This window comes from Melanotaenia boesemani, chromosome 12, assembly GCF_017639745.1.
Source record: "Melanotaenia boesemani isolate fMelBoe1 chromosome 12, fMelBoe1.pri, whole genome shotgun sequence".
NCBI lineage: Eukaryota > Metazoa > Chordata > Actinopteri > Atheriniformes > Melanotaeniidae > Melanotaenia > Melanotaenia boesemani.
The window spans coordinates 19242910-19262090 of record NC_055693.1 but is presented as its reverse complement, the minus strand read 5'-3'; the positions used below and the strand labels follow the sequence as shown (position 1 = coordinate 19262090).

The window sequence follows — 19181 nt, the reverse complement described above, 5'->3', positions numbered from 1 at the left end:
GTAGGCATTTTAGGAAAAATTGTGTCTTGGTTAAGCTGGTGCAATATGGCAGAGTTTTTTCTGTCCCACAAAACAGAAATGGTTTGAGACACTGCTGCACAGTCACTTCTTTTTCTTCTTGCCTTGCACCATACACTGTATTTAGTTCGGAAGACTGTTTCACACAAGATGGGGTTGTATAAGAATCTCAGAGTACTGCCAAGACTGAGGTCAACAGATCAGATCATGTGATCCAGTAAGTTAGGGTGGGGTCAGACTAAGACTTTTTTTTTTTTGGCAAACTTGAGACACTGAGGATTATATTACTCTAAAAAGGGATATTTAGCTTTTACTACAATGAGTGTCTAGTAAAAGAGTTATATATTTTAACATGTTGATTAGTTAGACAAAAACATTACTAAATCCAGTTTGTTTGTCCTTAGTAGTCATCTTGCTGTCATGCTGTGGGTTTGTGTTTTTACTTAGTCCATGATATAGCCTTAATGGTAATAATTAGATACTGGGTTCCCTTTTTGTTTTGACCAGAATGAGGTCATAGTTACTCTGTGGGGACTACGCAATGTATTCCTTAGACATGACAGCTTTGAAACCTGTAGAGACTGGGCTCACCTCTGTAATTTCTTACCTACTTCTCAAGTTTGTGCTTGGTGTGTGAACAGGTTTTCAGCAAGGTTTCGCCTTTTGGTTTTAGGAGTGAAACACAAAGAAGAATGTTGAGAAACAAGTCAGCTGTGTTTTTATAGGACTGTGCTAGTTTTGCAGTCACGTTGTTTTCTTCAGTCCCATTTCAAAGTTCCTGAGAAGTCAAAGCCAGGCAGAGTGAAATTATTCTGATTATTCTGGACCAGACATAATGGGGATTTCAAAGGTAGGCTCAGACTCACATTAGGTTTTTTTTTTTTTTTTTTTCTGTGCTTAATGGTGCCTTAAGCACGTTTAGCTTTTGTGTGTTTTAATGTTTTTCTTTTTTTAGTGGTTAATTTCCTACAGTCTGCTTTGTAGGCACTTTTCTCACAAACAAGTTCAGACTGCTGTGAATTACACAGATTTTATACACAGATTTTGGTCCCAGTAAGGAATTTTAACATTTTGATGGAATTCAGGTTACAGAAAGGCTAAGTGTGGCAAGACCCATTTTCTAGAATGATATAAAAGCTAGGAGCTATGTCGGCATCTATCCACTTGCTAACCTTTGTTTGTCCTTTAACATTAAAAGAGAAAACAAGAAGTTTAGTCAGCCTGACTAAGCTGGCAGCTTCTTTCAGTTTTAGTCTGGACTGCCTCAATAACATCTGGGTTGTTCTCTTCTGTGTTTGTACAGAAGTCAGGAAGGAGGAGCAATGTCAAATTCAAACGGCTTGTCCTGTTTTCTTGCTATTAAGTGCCATGTCCTTGACTCAATGGCTGCAGTGGAGGTGGGAGGGAATTAGGTGGGTATGTTTCAAAACTATGAATGAACAAGAAAGGAATCTGAAAGACGGACACAGGGGGATTCCTGGAATATCCTGTGTGGAATAACACACTCTGCAGTAATAAAACATTATCTGTTATTTTAGACCAGGGCTGGCACTTGGTTCTGTACTGCTCAGGCCCCTTGAATGGCCCACACTGTTTTGGTTACATGCTCCCAGAATACTTCAGGGTCACATTTCTTCCAAGTGTTTGGGGACCTTTTACATGTGACATGTAGCTTGTAGAAAACAGCAGCGGTGCATGTATCTAGTGTGTTGTCAGATGCCTAGCTTTCCTCGGCGTCTGCAGCTCTGAATAGTGATGTATCCATCGCCACGTTTTGCTGTCCTGTCTGGCTGAGCGGGCTGATTCGAGTAAATCTGGATCCACCTTGAGCAGTGTTCCCTTGGCACTCATTCTGTCAACAGATATAATGAGGCCATAACTATTCATTCTACTTCATATTTCAGTGCTGGATAGGAGGCTAGAGAACTAAGACAGGAAGACCTTATCATCTCTGCCTGGCTGCTGATTCTATTTTGTTGTTTTATTTTTTTCCTGTCATGCTCTCATCTCCTGCAGCTTCCCCACTACATCTGATACACAAACATGGATAGTTTAGCCAGTATGTGGACTTTAGGGCATTCTTTGCATTTCAATTGTTCAAATCATATGCAAATCATATTTAAGTCAATGTGCTGTCTCAGTGCCATATGGCATTCATTTGCACTGTCAGAGACGTAAAACATTAAAAATCCCTCTCTCTTTGGGCCATATGGCATGTGTGGGTGTATGTTTGTGTGTCGCTTGGTGTGTGACCACTGATAGTTCCTTCTCAGCATTACTTGCCAGTGTGCAACGGGGAGGGTTTGCGTCAAGTGTACATGAAGGGAAGTGTGTTTGCACAGGCATGCACCCATTCTAGTTCATGCACATGATTTCTCAGGAGAGTGACTGTGGTCACCGGATCATAGTGTGTTTTGTGTGTGTCCATACAGGAGGAATGCCAGCTCCTGAGCAGAGCCCAGCGAAGGAGGAGGGGCTTCTGCTGACCATACGCGACTGCTCAACTAGCCGCAAAATGGAGGCTGATAACACCGCAAACAACATCCTGGCCTCTGTCAAAGAACAGGTAGAGTCTCTTACATCAAAACTGCAAACAACCCATTTTACCCCTGGTATATCACTGATAATATGGCACTGTTACAGATTTTATTAACCAATTTATGAATGTGACATTTATAGGATACTAGGCTTTCTGATGACACCTATGTTATGTTGTACAGGCTGCTATACATGACATTTTTTCTACTAATTTATGCAAACTGTTTATACTGTAACTAAACTGCATCTGTGGCACTCAAAGTTTTCTTTCCATGGGATATAATGTTTTGTAGCAGAGTACTCGTTGGAGATAATTTTGCTGTTTGTTTTTTTTTTTGTTTCTGTTTTTTTTTATTGTTTTTTTTAGTAAATTTAGCTTGACTGGAAGGTACTGGTTATTTAGTCACTTCTCAGGGAGATCGACTTTAGCTGGGTTTCAGGAGCTCGAGGAGAAACGTGCCCTCTGACTCACTCCATCTCCGCATGTCTCTTTGTGATTCATCCACACCCCCTTTGGTCTCTCACAAACACACACACACACACACACTTCTATCTTGCTTTACTGCAGTTCTCCAATATTCCTGGAAATCCTGAACAGGGCAAACTGGGCAAAAGATATTTTGCACCCTATTAAGGATTTTAAATTCCCTTGTGTGTGAGTTTTGATTAATTTCCTGTTCCACAAAGTAATCTGATTTAAGCTAAAGTTTGAAAAGGATTTCTGAAACAAGTTCCCTAGTGTTTGATAGCAATTAACAGACACAAGTCCCATATAGATTGCAGCAGGAAAGTGGGTATTGTTTACATGAGGAAGGAACAGGGGAAAGAGAGAGCACCTGCCGATGTCACTTCCTTCCCTAGAGTATTCCTCGTGGCTTGTCCGGTTTGGGCAGATATCCATCTAGGCAAGCAGGAAGAGCGAGTTGCCTGCCTTAGTTGTAAATGTTAGAATGAGTGAGACATGCCTTGGTGAGAGTTCCTGCTAAGGAGTCGAGACTGTAAAATGACCGTTTGTTTGTATTTAGGCAGCACAAAATTGGAGAGGCACAAAAAAGGGTGAGTAAGAATGAAAACTTGTATGTCAAACACAAGGCGAGTGTGAGTGTTCTTTCTTTTTTTTTTCTTTTTTCCTTCCTCTCTGGTTTATGTGAGGTTTTCCTGTGATTGTTAAGAGGCAGCCCTTCCAGGGATCACATTGTCGATGTAAACATGCAAGTCTGTTGTGTTCATGGTTAGGGCTGGAGCTTAGGATGACTGGGTGTGTGATAAGTGTTTATTCTACAGCTGTGTTACCTTTCAAATTTCCTTCCTTCTACTGCCTGTTCATCTGCAAAATTCCCTCCCCTCAGTATTCTTGACCATTCCTTGTCTGCCTTTATTTTTCTTTCCCTTTTTCTCCAAATGTCTGTTTCCGTGACTGTTGTAGTTACAGCTGCACAGAGCTTGCCCAGATGCCCAAACAAGGACAGAGACACCAACATAGTATGGTTTCATTCCCCCAGTGTGTTCCTTTTCTGGGACATGTGTCCTCTCCGTCTTCTTGTCTGACTGTTAAGAACTTGTAATCTCAGTTTTTAAACTTTTACAAATTTGTACTGTTGTGCTGCATTTGCTGCTTATTGGAGTTTTTGTTCTGCATTTCTTAAAATCCACTACCCGTTCTTGCAGGCCGTGCTTCAATGTGTCAATCTTAGTGTATTAGTGCTTAGTGTTGCACGTTACGTTTTGCTTCTATGAAGTACACATGCTAGTGCATTGGATGACCTGCGTAATTTTTCAGAATTAATTATTGAATTCACAAATTCTCCCTCCTTACCACTTAGGGTTTATCCAAATTGAATTCAACCAGAGTGTTTCATAGATAATCAAAGACCTAGTTATTTCTACTGCTTCACCTTACAAGCGTCTGCTTATCTTAAAGCGGCAGAAGTCTGTAGTGCTCATTTAAATTGACTGCCTTTTATGTGGATTCAGCAACTGTACATGCATAGCCGTGCATACATAAATTGTAGACAGCCTTTAATATTGTTTGTGTTTGGCAATTTAAAGGATATAGTTTAAATAATTAATTATTTTTTGTCTATATTCTGTTTCCTTTGGCTATTTAAGCTAAAACCATAAAACTGGTGTTTTTATAAAGCCTTTCTTTGAAAGTCTCATTGATTTAATATTACTTGACATTGATGTCACATTAAGTTCTAATGTCATAACATCCAGTCTTTGCCATCTGTTTTTCTATACATATCATCTGTGCTGTAAATCCTGGCTGATTTCTGCTCCTCAACTCAAAAGAGCGTGGTGTTAATAAAATGCTATTCAAAGTTACAAATGATTATTAATAGAATAATGCAATAAATTATTATTTAAATGTATTTTATGTTGTGTTTTTTGTTGTTTTTCTTCAGTCAGAAAAAGATTACCAAATTTCACAGTGGAGTAGAGGCTATAATGAGTTTGGTGTTTCCATAGTGACAAGTAGACCCACATTAATTATCACAACAGTGTCTGTTTGAGGAGGACATTGTGCAACATCTGCAGAACATGTCTGCATTGAGTTGGTTATATGTTAAAGTTATGCATGTTTGTATGGTATGGCCTTTACAGTCAGAGCTTAGGTGAATTCCACTGGACACTGAGATTTTACAGCTGCGTGTGACAGCACTTTTCATTATCATCTGAACACCAAATCTCATGTGTTGGAATGTCATGCAGAAAGATCCCTTCCTTCCAGTAAATATCTCAATGCTAACAGGAACTGGTGTTCTCAGTAGTAAAGTGCTGCACACTGACATAAAAAGGCAGAGAAGCTCACAATTATATGGAAACACTTCTAGAGGGGTTTTCTGGTGCAACAATTTTTTAGGAATAGCTACATGGTTTGTTACCCTTTTCAATCTAATAAAGACTCACAGATACCCATTTGATTAGGCATAAATTGGCTGAACTTAGAGTAGAGCAAAGCAACATTACATTGTGTTAAAATGCACCAGAGATATTACGTTTACAAGTTGTGTTTAGAGTTGATGTATGTCATATAATAGAGTCAGAATAATAACTGACACGATGTGATTTAAATGTATATATCTGATTGATAGAGGTAAAAGAAGTATTTGTCTTTAATTAGAAAATAGTAGGTCACGGTGACTTGCCATCCGTTTATGACGTGGAGACATTTCTACAAGAGCCAGCCTATTCTGAGTAAAAACAGTAAATCATTGTATCAATTTTATACAAATGATTTACTGAGTTGAGTCATTGACATACTGTGTATTATACTGAAAAAATATTGCTTTTCCCCCTTCTCCCTATCCCTATCTATTCCTTATGGTAAATTTGTTGACATCTATTGATTGCATGAACATGATGTACAACATAATGAAGCACTGTATAAATATTGCAAGAAGATAATGGCACTTTAAAGGCAAATACAACCAAACTGAAACATTTTACCATTAATCACATCTCAGAATATGCCAGTTTATTGTGTCCTAGAAGATAATTGTGTAAGAAAAACAAAAGCCCTATTTCATAACTTTTCACACATAACTTTGTCTGAAAAGTTATTAAACTTTTCATAATTTATTTACTTTGGCTACAACCTCTATATTGAAAATTAATGATCTACACAAGTGATTCCCAACACCTACATGCCCAAAATCAACCAAGATAATGCCAATTTTTTTTTTTTTTTTTTTTTTAATGCATGAAAAATAACTTTGTTAATTTGTTAAATAAATAAAGTGTTAATTTCACAGATTAATCTTTTTGGATTATTGCATTCATTTTGACAGCTCTAATACAAATCCCATTATAAATATATATATATAATATGTAAAGGGAAAAGTGTGGAAGTAAAAGGTGAACAACCAACAGTTATGACCGCAGACGCAGAAAAGTCGTTCAGAATTGTGAGGGAGCTTCATAAGGAGTGGACTGAGGCTGGAGTTAGTTAGTAAATTTAGCATCCGTTTGAGATTGACATTAGTATGCAGGATCCTTTTGGATCTCCATTGAGGGAGCCCTTGAAATCCACAGTGCAGGCATCAGTAAGTAAGAGGTCAGGTCATTAAAAGAACATTTCTCTGACCTAATCTCTGCTTTCAAATGCTCCTCCCTGGAGAGAAATGGCTGCAGGAAGGGAGGGTGCTTTAGTTGTGTCAGCTCTGATATCGTCCACAAAAAGCACATCTTAATGTACTCAAAGGTCCGTAGTTGCCCCTCAGTGTTCCTCTTTTTAGTCATATTAGTATCAAAGCACCAGTGGGCTAGGGAAGCAGAAGGAAGTATGGTTGATAACTGATGATGAAGCTTGTGGTTTCCTGACTGTTTGCATGCTAATTGAGAGTAAACACAGTATGCATAATAAATGCATGTGCAAACATTTTTACAGAACAAGTTGTATTTTTGTGCTAATGTTACATTGCATGTCAACCGGAGTAATAGAAGGTTTGTTGTTATTGTCATTAATTGAGCTGCCAGATTTTCTAGATTTTAAATGCCTAGATCAAACTCAGTGCCAGTTCCTTTCAAGCTGTTAGGGGCTTACAAAGTGAGGTAGGGAGGGAATTATTCATTGATCCATTTTGTGTTGTTTTGTCAGAGGTTTGTCAGAAAATGTAAACACAAAAGCAAACACTATGGAGGAATGTTTATTTCTGATAGTGAATGTTGGTTTAATGGCTATGGAAATGTTTTTGTGTATACCAGTTTCTTCTGTTATTAGCTGTGCCTGAACATGCTCATACGCACTGCACAACGGCTAAAAGGGCCTCTTAGGCATGCCTCACTGTGGTGTTTCAACACACCAACTCACAAAAAAAATACACCACAGTGGAATTTTGCCACTATGTTAGAGTCGATTTCACATTAAATATCTGTCTGCCTCTCCCTAGTATACTGGACTTGCTTATACTTGATCAGATGTAGATCCACACATACAGACTAACAAAACTAGCAAAGCTAAAGAACCTACCTTGCTTTGAGTGTTGCATCACTAGTAACCTATTTAAGGCATGATAAGCCAGCTGAAATATAACCCACTTTAGGCTTTATCTTGTTTTAATGAAGCCAAAGTCAACTGTGTCTAAGTGGCCCGAATAACGAAGTTAATAGTTTGGTTCAGGATGAAATGTCAAGGCAACATTGTTGCCACTCCGCATTTCTATGCCTTAAGTGCCGCAGAAAGGTGGAGTTCTCTGTGATGGCGACAGTCTCTGTTCCACTTCCATAGGCGAAATAAGAACTCTAATTACAATCGACTACTGATTTTCTCCACTCCTTGGGGTTTTATCTGCCTTTCTCTGCTTTGTACTGCTGCTGTGACACAAGCAAGGAGAAATCTAAAGGCATAAGCATTCTGGCCTCGATTATAGTCATAAAAATGGAAGCCTAGCTCCAAGCAATTACCCCATGGGGGAGCAGGACAAGTGTAAGACGGAGGGAGGGAGGGAAATAGATCCAGAGGTGAGGGATGCAGGTGAAGGAGAGTGTTCAGATATACAGAGGAAAGACAAAACACTCAGTTACAGAGGTTGGTTAGTGGGGACAAAAGTGTGACTATGACCATGATGGAGAGAGATGGAGGTAGAGAAGCTGTCACCTTTGAATGGTTCTCTAAAGCGCTGTGACAGGAAGCCGTCAGTGCTGTGGAAAACAGAAAAGAGAGGAAAGGGGAAATGGAAGGTAATCTGCTCTCAATGTGACATAATGTCAAAGGAGTTGTGTGTCTACCCTGGCACAGTAATGTAATTTTGAACCCCGGCATGGGAGATCTCCCCTCAACTAGCCTGCTAATACTCATTACCATCACTGTCATCATCATCGTTATCACTATAATCATTGCCACTGTCAACAGCATGCACAGAGGACAGGGTCACTGGGAACAGTTGTGTTTCTCGTACAAAGAGTATAGTTGAAGCTGCTGGGGCTTTCTTGCATCCAGAGGTGGTTTTGGAAGTCACCAGGTAGGTTAATGTATGATCCTTTGCTCAATTGTCTCTTAGATAATTTTTTCCAAATGACTGAACCCAAAGTAATCACATAAGTCACTGTGGTCTTTGTTCACTACATCAACCTCTGGATTGACAGTCCCGAGATTGCTCGCTCTCATCATGGCCCAGAGCCCTGTTCTTTTTGTCTGACACAACACTATTGATCCCTCTCTGTGGAATTGTATGTTCCGTAGTCTTCATCGGTTGCTCTAACTGTGTGATTGCACTGCTGCAGCATTAAGGCTTTCTGCTCCAGTCGAGGACAGATTGCCTTTGTGAGTCTCAGATTTTCCAGCACTTATTGTTTGGTGTCCTAATCGGCAGTATCGCATAAAAGCTTTTGTTGAAGTTCAACAGTTTTTAGCTGCACGAAACAAGAAAAGCAGGTCTCATTCAAAGGTGAGATCAAACTATAAAAAGAAGATATTGGATTTTAAAATGTAGTGAATTACTTTAGCAGTTTACAGTTGCAAATTCTACTTTTCGATCCAGGGTATATATACTAAAAGCATCAGTGTTTGGCTTTACGTTATTAGCAGCACAGCCTTGAGAAAGGGATCTGTTCATCTGATGGATGCGGCCTCATGTTGGTTCTCTGTTGTATGGACATATGTAGATGTGTACATGCTAAATTTTCTCCTGCTTATAGTTATGATTAAGGAGTTTGTTGTTTTTTGTTTTGTTTTTGTTTTTCTTTTTTTTGTATGGTTGTTAGGAGCTTCTTACTTATCTGCATATGTGTTCTGGCCATTGTCTTGTTTAGTAGTGCTACTATATGTTACACTTTACATTGGTATTATGTATTTTTGTGGATCCAAGCGAGAAGAGCTGCTGCTGGAATAAACTAAGGTCAACCCATATGAAGTAATCAGGTGTCACATGCTTCTGAAGCCACACTGAATATGCTTGAAATTTATGTTATTTTGAATGAGGCCAATGGTAATTGCTGTTTCTACTTATTAGGAAGTTATTTAAAAAATTTGAAGATGGGCAAAAATGCAGAAGTTTGTCTATAAGCTGCTAACGGTGTGCTCTTTCTGTGTGCCCAAACCACAACTGAGACCTCATACGTAAAGTCTAAAAATGCAAAGATAAGTTGTTTGTGCAGTAATTGAGCCAAGACTATTAAATTACATGACCAAATGGGAAAAATCTAGTCAACAACAACAAAAGAAAGACTAATTTTGAATTGGTTGCTGACATGTTCATGAATACTGACACAAGTTCTCTTTCAGCCTCCCCCTCATGCAATCTTTGTTACTGACAGTCTTTCTTCTATTGTCATTCTCTTGTGTGTCATGTGCAGGGTATGGCACTTTCCAGTGGGAGTGACAGCTCTTTTAATAGCATTTACCCCGAATGACAGTCTTAAATGACAATTTAATTGTCAAGCTAAATAGGAACTTCCTTTTAAAGCTTGTGTTTTGGGTTCCCAGGGAATTTTCAGTTCGATCATTTTCGAAGTGGCATTTTAACTGAGATTGTTCGATGGTTGATTTAAATATCAAGCAATACCTGATCACTACCAGGAAAAATTATATTTTTAAATTTTGGAAAAGTAATTCTCTATAGACTCAATTTTATTATTAAATAAAATATTTCATGATGGAAACTTAGCACCATCAAAGAAAACAGTTATTCATATCAGTAGTGTTATTACTTTGGGGATGAATTTACCCACTTTTATAAAGTGGGTAAATTCATATATAGTGATATAGAGTTTGGTGTCTTGCCCAGAGATACTTTGACATTGAACCATTGCTGATCCAACTGACTGAGCTACAGGCCGCCATTATGGTAATTCTAATAAGCTAGTCAAACTTTCTCAAAAACCCACATTTTTTTGAAGCCCATCTTCTGCAGTGTGATTATCAGTCAACAGAGAGATTTAAAACATAATTTTGGCAGCTTTGCGAGTTTCCTTTTTCAAATGCTTAAAAAGTTACATTACAAACCCTGGCAGACATTACCACCATAGTGAACTTCGCCATCCATTATTTGAGAGTGAATTATGTTTCACATTAATATTTGTGGACCCCTGTCACATTATCAGCTAAGCTTCATAAAAGCTGTGGATGCTGAAGCAATTTTCATTTTGTGATTCACCTATAGCGATGCCTGCAGCTGTACACTCTCACCTAAGCAAGCCATTTTACTGTATTTTAAATGCCCCTCTCTCTTTCTCTCTCTCCCGCATAGTTATTATAAATCTGCTTTGCTGTCTATGCCAACAGAACCAGTTTTCTAAGTATTATAACAAGGTGACTTTGGCTGTTTGTGGTTATGATTACACTGCATGGTTCCTCTAAGTTTACTCTTACAGCCTGCTCTGATGCTTCTTCTCCTCACTCATGCCTTAGGCCTGTTTTTCTGCAGAAATCCTTTAACCTCTACTGTCACTGTCCTACTGTGCAGCAGGGTTGGTCCCTTGTTGGAATGCGTTTGCATCACTGCAGTGAGGGTACAGACCTGTCAGGCCTCATTGCCACTTAATGAACAAACAAATTTCTGGTTGATTCTTCAGTCAAGTTTGAAAGCTTTCTGCACTATTTATGCTAAATGCATTGGAACATCATAAATTAGCTTGCACTTTACATTTGTGCCAGTTGACAATTAGATCAACTATGACTGTATGTGTCCGGCTGTCATCTTTGTTTGTCATGTCATCAAGCAATGCTTGATCATGTCTCTCTTCTCCTTTCTTACTCTTCTCTGGATTTTGTTCCTAAGCAGCTGCTTTAAAAATATTACCTGCAGTCAGTCCTGTTATCTTTAAGATTTTTAATTTGTCTCAGCCCTCTAGATTTTCCCCCAACAGTTTTAAGCATGCTGCTGTGCACCCACATCTAAAGAACCCCACATCTTAAAGAGTTATTGACTGATACAACATAGATTGATTGTTGTTGACTACAGTTAATTTGATTCTTAGTTTACTAAACTTGTTTTCTCTGTCATTTTAAATATTTTCTTCTTCTCTGTAGTTTAGCTCAGCTTTGGCATACCACAGGGCTCAATCTTCGGTACTCCTCTGTTCCTTTTTTTGGCCAGTTTTTCAGGATCTAATGTAAATGCAGTGTTTCCCCTACAAAATTTTGTAGCTGTGGTGGTACCAATGGTCACTTCAGGAGTGTCAAAACTGAAGCGAGCGAGGACTGTTTAGCCAAGCATGTAGTGACAGGATTGAGAGTGTGCTAGTCATCGCTGCAAGGACATTGGTCCAAATATGCGTACACAGTGGATTGCTGGGCTCTCACAAGGGTGATTCTATGCTTGCAAATACTGTGTTATTCCCTCACAGTGCAGAAATGGCTTCTCGAGATGTGTGTTTTCAGACGCGGCACGCGTTTACCCGCTCGTGTCACATACGCGCGCATATTAAGCACCGTGCTCCTTTTTCATGTGTGTGGTCGGTATTCAAGAACACTCCTTTTGTAAATGCTGTATTGTAATGTTTATTCAACCTTTAAAATCTAAAGCATCTTATTTGCAGCTACCTTTCCTCTCAACAGACTCCACAACAAACTCTGCGTTCCCACGAAGAGCAGATGTCTGACAGCAGAGTAGCCTACCACTGCTGCGCTTCTGAAGGCAGCAATTTCTGATCTTAATTTTGATGCTCATGTCAAACATGTTCAGTCTTGTTTTTTCCAGCTAAAGACAATAATAAATGAAATCAGATAATTTATTTCTATTGCAGACTTGCTTTTGTCTATTCTCACACTGAATACTAATTCATTGTACTCCGGTAACAGTCCTTCCTCTGTCACCTCCAACTGATGCAAAATTCTACTGCAAGACTCATCACTGGTATAAAAAAACAATGACCACATTACACCTGTGGTCATTCTTGCTCCCTAAAATTGATTGCAGTATCTTAATGTTCACCTTCAAAGCCTTGCCCCAACATACTGTACATCAAATCACATCAAATCAAACTTTATATATAAAGCACTTCTCATGCCGAAGGCAACACAAATAAAACAAGCCTTCACACACAAAAAAATACTCATTATAGTCTCTTTCACACACACACACACACACACACACGCACACACACACATGCATACACACACAAACAAAGCAGTATTCCCCCCCCCCCATTATGCACAAACATGACTCCATAACTTCTGTCTCTAAACTGAATGTAGTTATACAATACTAAAAATAATAAACATCTGGCTTGATGCTGCTATGAGGAAACAATATAATGAGGATCTGTCCACACCAGATTCCAGTCCACCCATGTCCCACAGAGGCCACTGCCATAACAACCACCCAGATCAGGGCACATAGCCATAGGGCTCCAGTGCAAGACCCCAGCCACCCAGAAAAGGGCGATCACTGCTGCAACAACCCCCAGACCAAGCAGGCAAAACCCCCCACTGTGGAGGATCCCCATGAGGAAAACACTGGAGTTAAAACAAAAATTAAATAAGCTTCAGACACAGTAAGAACAACTAAGAGCAGCAATAATAAAAATACACATAAAGGACTTCATAAAATATTTGTGCTTAAAAAGTAATGAAATTAAATCAAATAAAAATGAAATAACAATAATGCTGTTAATCTGGCTGCCATCTCCCCTCTTTTCTTGGTTAACAGTTTGCAACTCCATTGGGAGTAATGTTATATAGGTAATACCTTGTTATTATAGTTGTTATGGTCACCTTTATCAGGTAGCCTACAGAAAAAAGTCTATTTGTGTACTACTATATGTGTTGGTAATATTGCAAAGTTTTCCTAAAATAAAAAAAGTCTTATTTTATTGTTGTCTTATCTTAAGATAATTCCAAAATATTGTAAATGTGCCATATTTGGTAAATTAAATACAGTCCCAGTGTACGTTAGGATGTTACTCTATCTTGAGGCGTGTGTAAATCAAAGTATGTTAATGTAACTGTATGACATTTGAGATTTATGTGCATGTAAGCCTCTCTTGTGTATGCTGAGCCATAACCCATGTGCTGAAGCAGCAGTAGACAGAAGTCACTTCGGGCACTGCAGATGGGTCTTGTGTTGTCAGCAGTGCCCATAGTAATGGCATGGATGTGTATGCATTTGTAGCTTGATCCACAGCCATGTGTCATCTGTTTCTTTAGGGGCTGTCAAAGGACACAAGGGGACAGGATCTGATTCAGCTCTAGAATTGCTGGCAGATCAGGCCTAACAGGCTCATTGTACTGGCAAATAAAGGCATTTGGGGCCTTGTTGGTACTGGGAAGCCTGTAACCAGTTGTCCCTGCCTTCTCCATCCATACTGTGTCTGGTTCCAACCAAGGCTGGTCCCACACCTGTTGGACAAGCATTTTAAGTCATTATTGCTGTGCTTGGCCCGAGTTGGTGACTCATAATACCAAATGGACATATCCCTGTCCATGTGGAGGCAAAACTTGGACAATTCACCAAGTACTCTCCTCATAGCTTATTTGAGCCCTGTGATTGTCCTCTCTTTTTTATCAGGTGAGGCCCTCATTTTAGCACACAGTCCTTTATTATCTAATGTGCATTATAAATATATTGAATCCATATTCATAACCCTTAAAGTCTATTGAAATGTGTGTCTGAGAGTTAAGTCTTTGAAATCTTTTTGTGCCATGGAGGGAGGCTGGGGATGTGATTGTAAAAAAAAACATGGATGTAATCCTTGATCCACTGGAGAGGCTATTAAACTTGACATGTCTAAAAGGCTGTATTGAATACCTGCCTGTCTATGGAATTGGCAATAGAGAGCCACCTGAGTCTTGGTTCTGCTTTGTCCTAAGAGTCTGTAATCCTTCTATATATTGTATACTGTATATAGCAGTATAGCTATACAGAAAAAAAATACAGTAACCTTACAGCTCAGAGGGGGAGAGTGGCTAATTTATCAACCAAGAGAAAAGTCCTACAGGACATAGCTCCTTGCAGGGAAACTTAGCAACATTCCTGTTGCTGTTCTATATCATGAAAATGGAAGGATTGAGGCAGAGTAGCTGGCAGGCAGGGTGTTCCTCTGCTTTAGGGTGGAAGAAGCTCTGAAAATCAGAAGTGACAGCCTTATGGCTGCAGCAGATGTCTCACTTCGTTGTGCTTAATCAAGATCATAGACCATTTCAGTGGGACTCAGGGACAGCCACTTTGTGTGAAGTATTAAGAAAGGAGTAATAGTTTCTCCTGCTTATGAGAGCCAGTGTAGAATAAGAACTGTGCAGCCTAAGGTGCACTGGCTAGACACAAGAGGATGACTCGGTGCCAAACAGAACAATTGGATTATGAGCTTAGAAGAAAGAACACATAAAAGTGACTGCCCAAGAATACTGACATTTGGAGGATCAGGCAATCTCTGAAATTTCTTAATTTTAATAAACCCTTGTGCTGAATCTCACGCCATTTGTTTAAAAAGGAGGCAGGGAGACAGACTGAATGATCTCACCCATCTCTTTCTAAAGATGCATATGTGGCAGACTAGCTTGTCACTGTCATTCCTTGTTCTCTGCATAAGTCTTACCTCTTTGTTCTAATGCAAATTGATCATATTATTTACTTTGTGACTTGCATTACCATGTGATCACTTATGCCACCTTCTGACTGCACATGTGCGTATAACAGGTGTGTACTTAAATATATGAAATATGGTCAGCTGATGTTGGACAGTAGTTGCCATACTCCTTGATGCTGCTGACAGAGGCTTCTGTTTACTACATAGGCTCTCATGGCATTTAAATGTCAGTATTATTTATTTACAGTCTTGATTGTAACACAAGTTCTCCAAAGCCAGGCAAAGTGTAACCTACATCCAACTCTGATAGGGAGAAAAGTGATGGAAGACGACTGGTTGACGATGGTAGTCGTAGAGGTACACCCCGTTGTAGATTTCTGTTTGATGTTATGAATAGGATGTGTAAGTAGGATTCTTCCTGGAGCTTAATGACTAAACAATCAGTTTATTCAAGTTTCAAGTTTATTTATATTTCACACTTACTGCAACCCCAGTTGCCCAAAGTGCTGAACAATAAAACAGCTACAACATAAATTATTTATTGAGTTGAGGTTTAAAGGTTTTCAACAAAAAATGCTATTCTATTTTTTTGAAGGCTGTATTAAAAGCTTTTGAATATATAGCTCAAATAGTAAGACAGGACACCAATATCTGGAATAGATAACAATAAACGGATACATACCATGGATCTGTTCACAAATTATGAAATACTGTCCTTATCCAATTCATTTGGACATTTAAGATTTTTTATATATTCATATATTTATAACAATCAAAAATCCAACAACCATGTTGGAGAGTCTGTATCCACATCTGACCATACATACACAGTTGTTGTGAGCATGTATGTTTATGTATTTATTTAATGATGTATTATTGTTTTATGTTGTAATTCAGTCTATGAGTTTAGTGAGGCCCCAGGAAGAGTAACTGCTGTGACAGGTCAGCAGCTAATGGGGATCTGATAAAACAAACTCACATTTTTGTGGAGTTGTGTAAAAATACACCCACCTGGGATACATGGAGGAAACATGAATTGTGTGTATTGCATGTAAAAGACATTGTTGCTGCAAAAGAAGCCATATTCAAGAACTGGATTAAGACTGAACCCCAAAATAAAGACAATGGCTGTGTATCATATAAACAATCGAAAGACTTACTTTTAAGCTGAAAGTGAAAGAAGGCGTGGACAAAAGGAAAAAAAACTTTATTATTTTGTCTGTCCCCCTCCTGAAAGAACAGAGGATTTGATTTGTGACTGTGCAATTTATACTATACTACACTAATAAAATATATATAGATAAAAGCTTTTTAAATGTGTAATTTCCTTTGACAGCAAGAAAAAAAAAACATTTTGAGATTTTCTTAGCAATTTGTTTTTTGATGACTAATTCTGAATCTCATCTGTCTCAAGAAATGTAAAAACGGAAACAGGAATGATGGGGTGGTTTGGCGTCTTCTATGCTACTAAATCTTTCAGTAGGATTTATGTGTCAAGCTGTGGATTGATGGCTCATTTCTCTCTCCAAATAAACAAAACAAAAAAGCAAAGCGAAAGGAAGCGCACTAGACACTGTTTCTTCTCTTTCTCCCAGTATATGTATGAGCCCTTGGACAAGCTTACAGAGTGCTGTGTTGCTCCATAAAGATTGCCTTGTGCCCTGTTCCCTTCAATGCTGCCTTGCTCTAGTCTGAAGGTTAAAATACAGTTAGCCACTTTTGGTTTTCAGGTGAATGCAAACCTAATTGGATCAGTAAAGTCATACAATTGCTGACTGAATGGAATTTAATTAGAAAAAAACTAAATTAAATATAATTGTAATATTTATTTATAATAAAATTTGTACTCAGTTGTCTGCTCTTTTACATGCTGTGTATGTTCATGACATTATATGTTGTTTGTTTTATTTATTTTTATTCTGTTACTCCTGCTATTTTCTCCTGTCCCTCCCCCCCCCCCCCACCTTTTTTTGTGTGCTGTAAAAACTTTAGATGTGTGTGCATTAAATAATATAAATAACATGTTTTGTGGCAGCACACCGGTATCCCAGCTGCATTGAGAATCCCATCACATTAAGGAAACAGTGTAGTAGTTTTTCCTCTTGCAAGCTCACTCGCATTGCAGTCAAGCTTCACATATCCTCAGCTGAAGTAGAGGAGAGGTGAGCAGCGGAGGGTATAAAGTAGTAGTTTGGAGGAGGGGTGAGCAGAGCATGTCTACAATGTGGAGGAAAATTTCAGTGCAGCCCCAGGGAGCACAAGAGAGGTGTGAAAAGTAGGCTGGTCTTGGTGATGTAGAGTGACTAAATTTCCTCAGACAGGTCACACAAAAGATGTTGATAGCCAATTTGTGTGTGTGGGTGTGTGTCTCAGTGGGTATGCAGCTGGCTTTGAATGTAATTGACCATGGTAATGGTCATTACATGGGACAGCTAAGGATAGCAAGGAGAGGAGCCTTCCATCTGTGCAGAGAGTCATGGTGAGTGAGGTCTTTCTGCAAGGAAAAAGGCAGATACTTTTTATACTGGCATGTTAGTACGGTTAAATAAAAAGGTATTTCTAAAGAATGCAAATGGAAAAGGTGTGTGTGTGTGTGTGTGTCAGACTTTCTGTGTAGAGGCCTTGCGTGTCTTATGAGTGTCATGATGCAGTGCTTGGAGCTAAAGAACTATTCAAGTAATGGCCTTGTTCAGGCTAGATAATTAGTCAAATGCTGATTTCTCCCCAACTCCCATAGGAACAGTGTCAGAAAGGCTAAATATCAACCACTGAAGTGGTGCTTATTACTCTGTGTGGGTTCGAAAAATGGGGATGGTATATAGGCCACTTATATATCATGTGTGCAAGTTTAGAAAACTGGGTTTGTGTATAGGTACAGACAGAGCCTGTATTTTTAAGTTGCCTGTAGAGAAACATATCTATTTGGCAGTGACTTGCTTAAATTTCTCTATTGTGCCATCGTTAACCTATATTTCATAATGATGCATAATTATGTTGGAGCAAGAAGTCAACTGCCAACCTGCCCTCTTATATTGACTTCACATTCATCATGTTTGTCAGTACAGCTCCATCAGAGAATGCATTAATTTGACCTTCAATCTCTTCTCTCTCTTTTTATTTTGCTCCTGTGCAGGAGCTTCAGTTTGAGCGGCTAACCAGGGAGCTGGAAGTGGAGAGGCAGATTGTGGCCAATCAGCTGGAAAGATGCAGACTTGGGGCTGAGTCGCCAGGCGCTGGTAGCAGCAGGTAATGAGAAGTTGCACATACACACACTCTGTAGGCCACAATCCAACACATGGCTTCCTCCCTCCTTCACAGCAGTGTCCATATTCCATAGTGTTTGGAACCTTATGGTTTTATGGCTTTATGAAGAGCAGCTGAGCGTTTTAAATCATGATTCAACTGTATGACTAAACTTTTCCCCTCCTATCCTATTATTTGCAATTGAACATGCACTTTTAAGTAGCACTGTTGCATTAATTTACAATTTAGATGTGTGTTGGTGCTTTTCAGGCATACTGTAATGTATATCAATACAACATGTATATCAATGACAACATGTATTCAGGTTTGAGAACATGCATGATAGTGATATGTTGTTCCATGAAAGGCAGCTTTCAGTAAATTTACTCTTGAAATGTATTCCCACTTTGTTCGATAAGACAGCAGACTGTCTCTTCATCACAACTCAGTGGCCATATACTCTGTCCTAACTGCTGTAGCTCAAACAGGTCAGGCTCATTTGTGAAACTCAGTTTCGCATAAAATGTTCCTGTGGGCTTCAAAGGCTCGGTATCAAAAAGTTCTAACAGCAGGGGTTTTTTATGTAATAAAAAGGTCTCATGTTTTTTTCTGATATTTGATATTCAGAACTGTACATCGTTGCTTTTGACAAACAGTCCTAAGCCATCCTAAGAAGCTTTAAGAAATGCTTTAAGCTTTAAGAATTTCAAACATGCTACTTTTTGTTGCATTTTATAAGCAGGTGGTTTGTTGCTTAAGACCCAATTATGTTCCGTCTTCTATGCACACAATTTGGTCCATTTTCAGTGAGCTTAGCTATGCATCACTTGATGTAGAAGATGGGGCAATACCACAGGAAATCATGGGGGCAGTGCTGAGCAGAATAGCGTACACCTGACCAGCGAAAGAAAAAA

The 19181-nt window shown here is 39.0% G+C and overlaps 1 protein-coding gene across 9 annotated transcripts in view; it reads left to right on the top strand.

The window, feature by feature from the left end:
* Positions 1-19181, top strand: part of LOC121650054 (plakophilin-4-like) — a 79626-nt gene that overhangs the window by 16648 nt on the left and 43797 nt on the right. For 8 of the 9 annotated variants that reach the window (XR_006012200.1, XM_042001332.1, XM_042001331.1 and 5 more), the window contains exons 2-3: positions 2451-2584; positions 18158-18270. Coding sequence is in view for 8 of the 9 variants with exons in the window: in XM_042001332.1 (XP_041857266.1) it covers positions 2451-2584; positions 18158-18270 (247 nt within the window). In the remaining variant the exon portion in view is untranslated. Of the gene's footprint in view, positions 1-788; positions 869-2450; positions 2585-18157; positions 18271-19181 lie in introns of those variants that run through there. The other variant, XM_042001328.1, reaches the window with a different exon arrangement.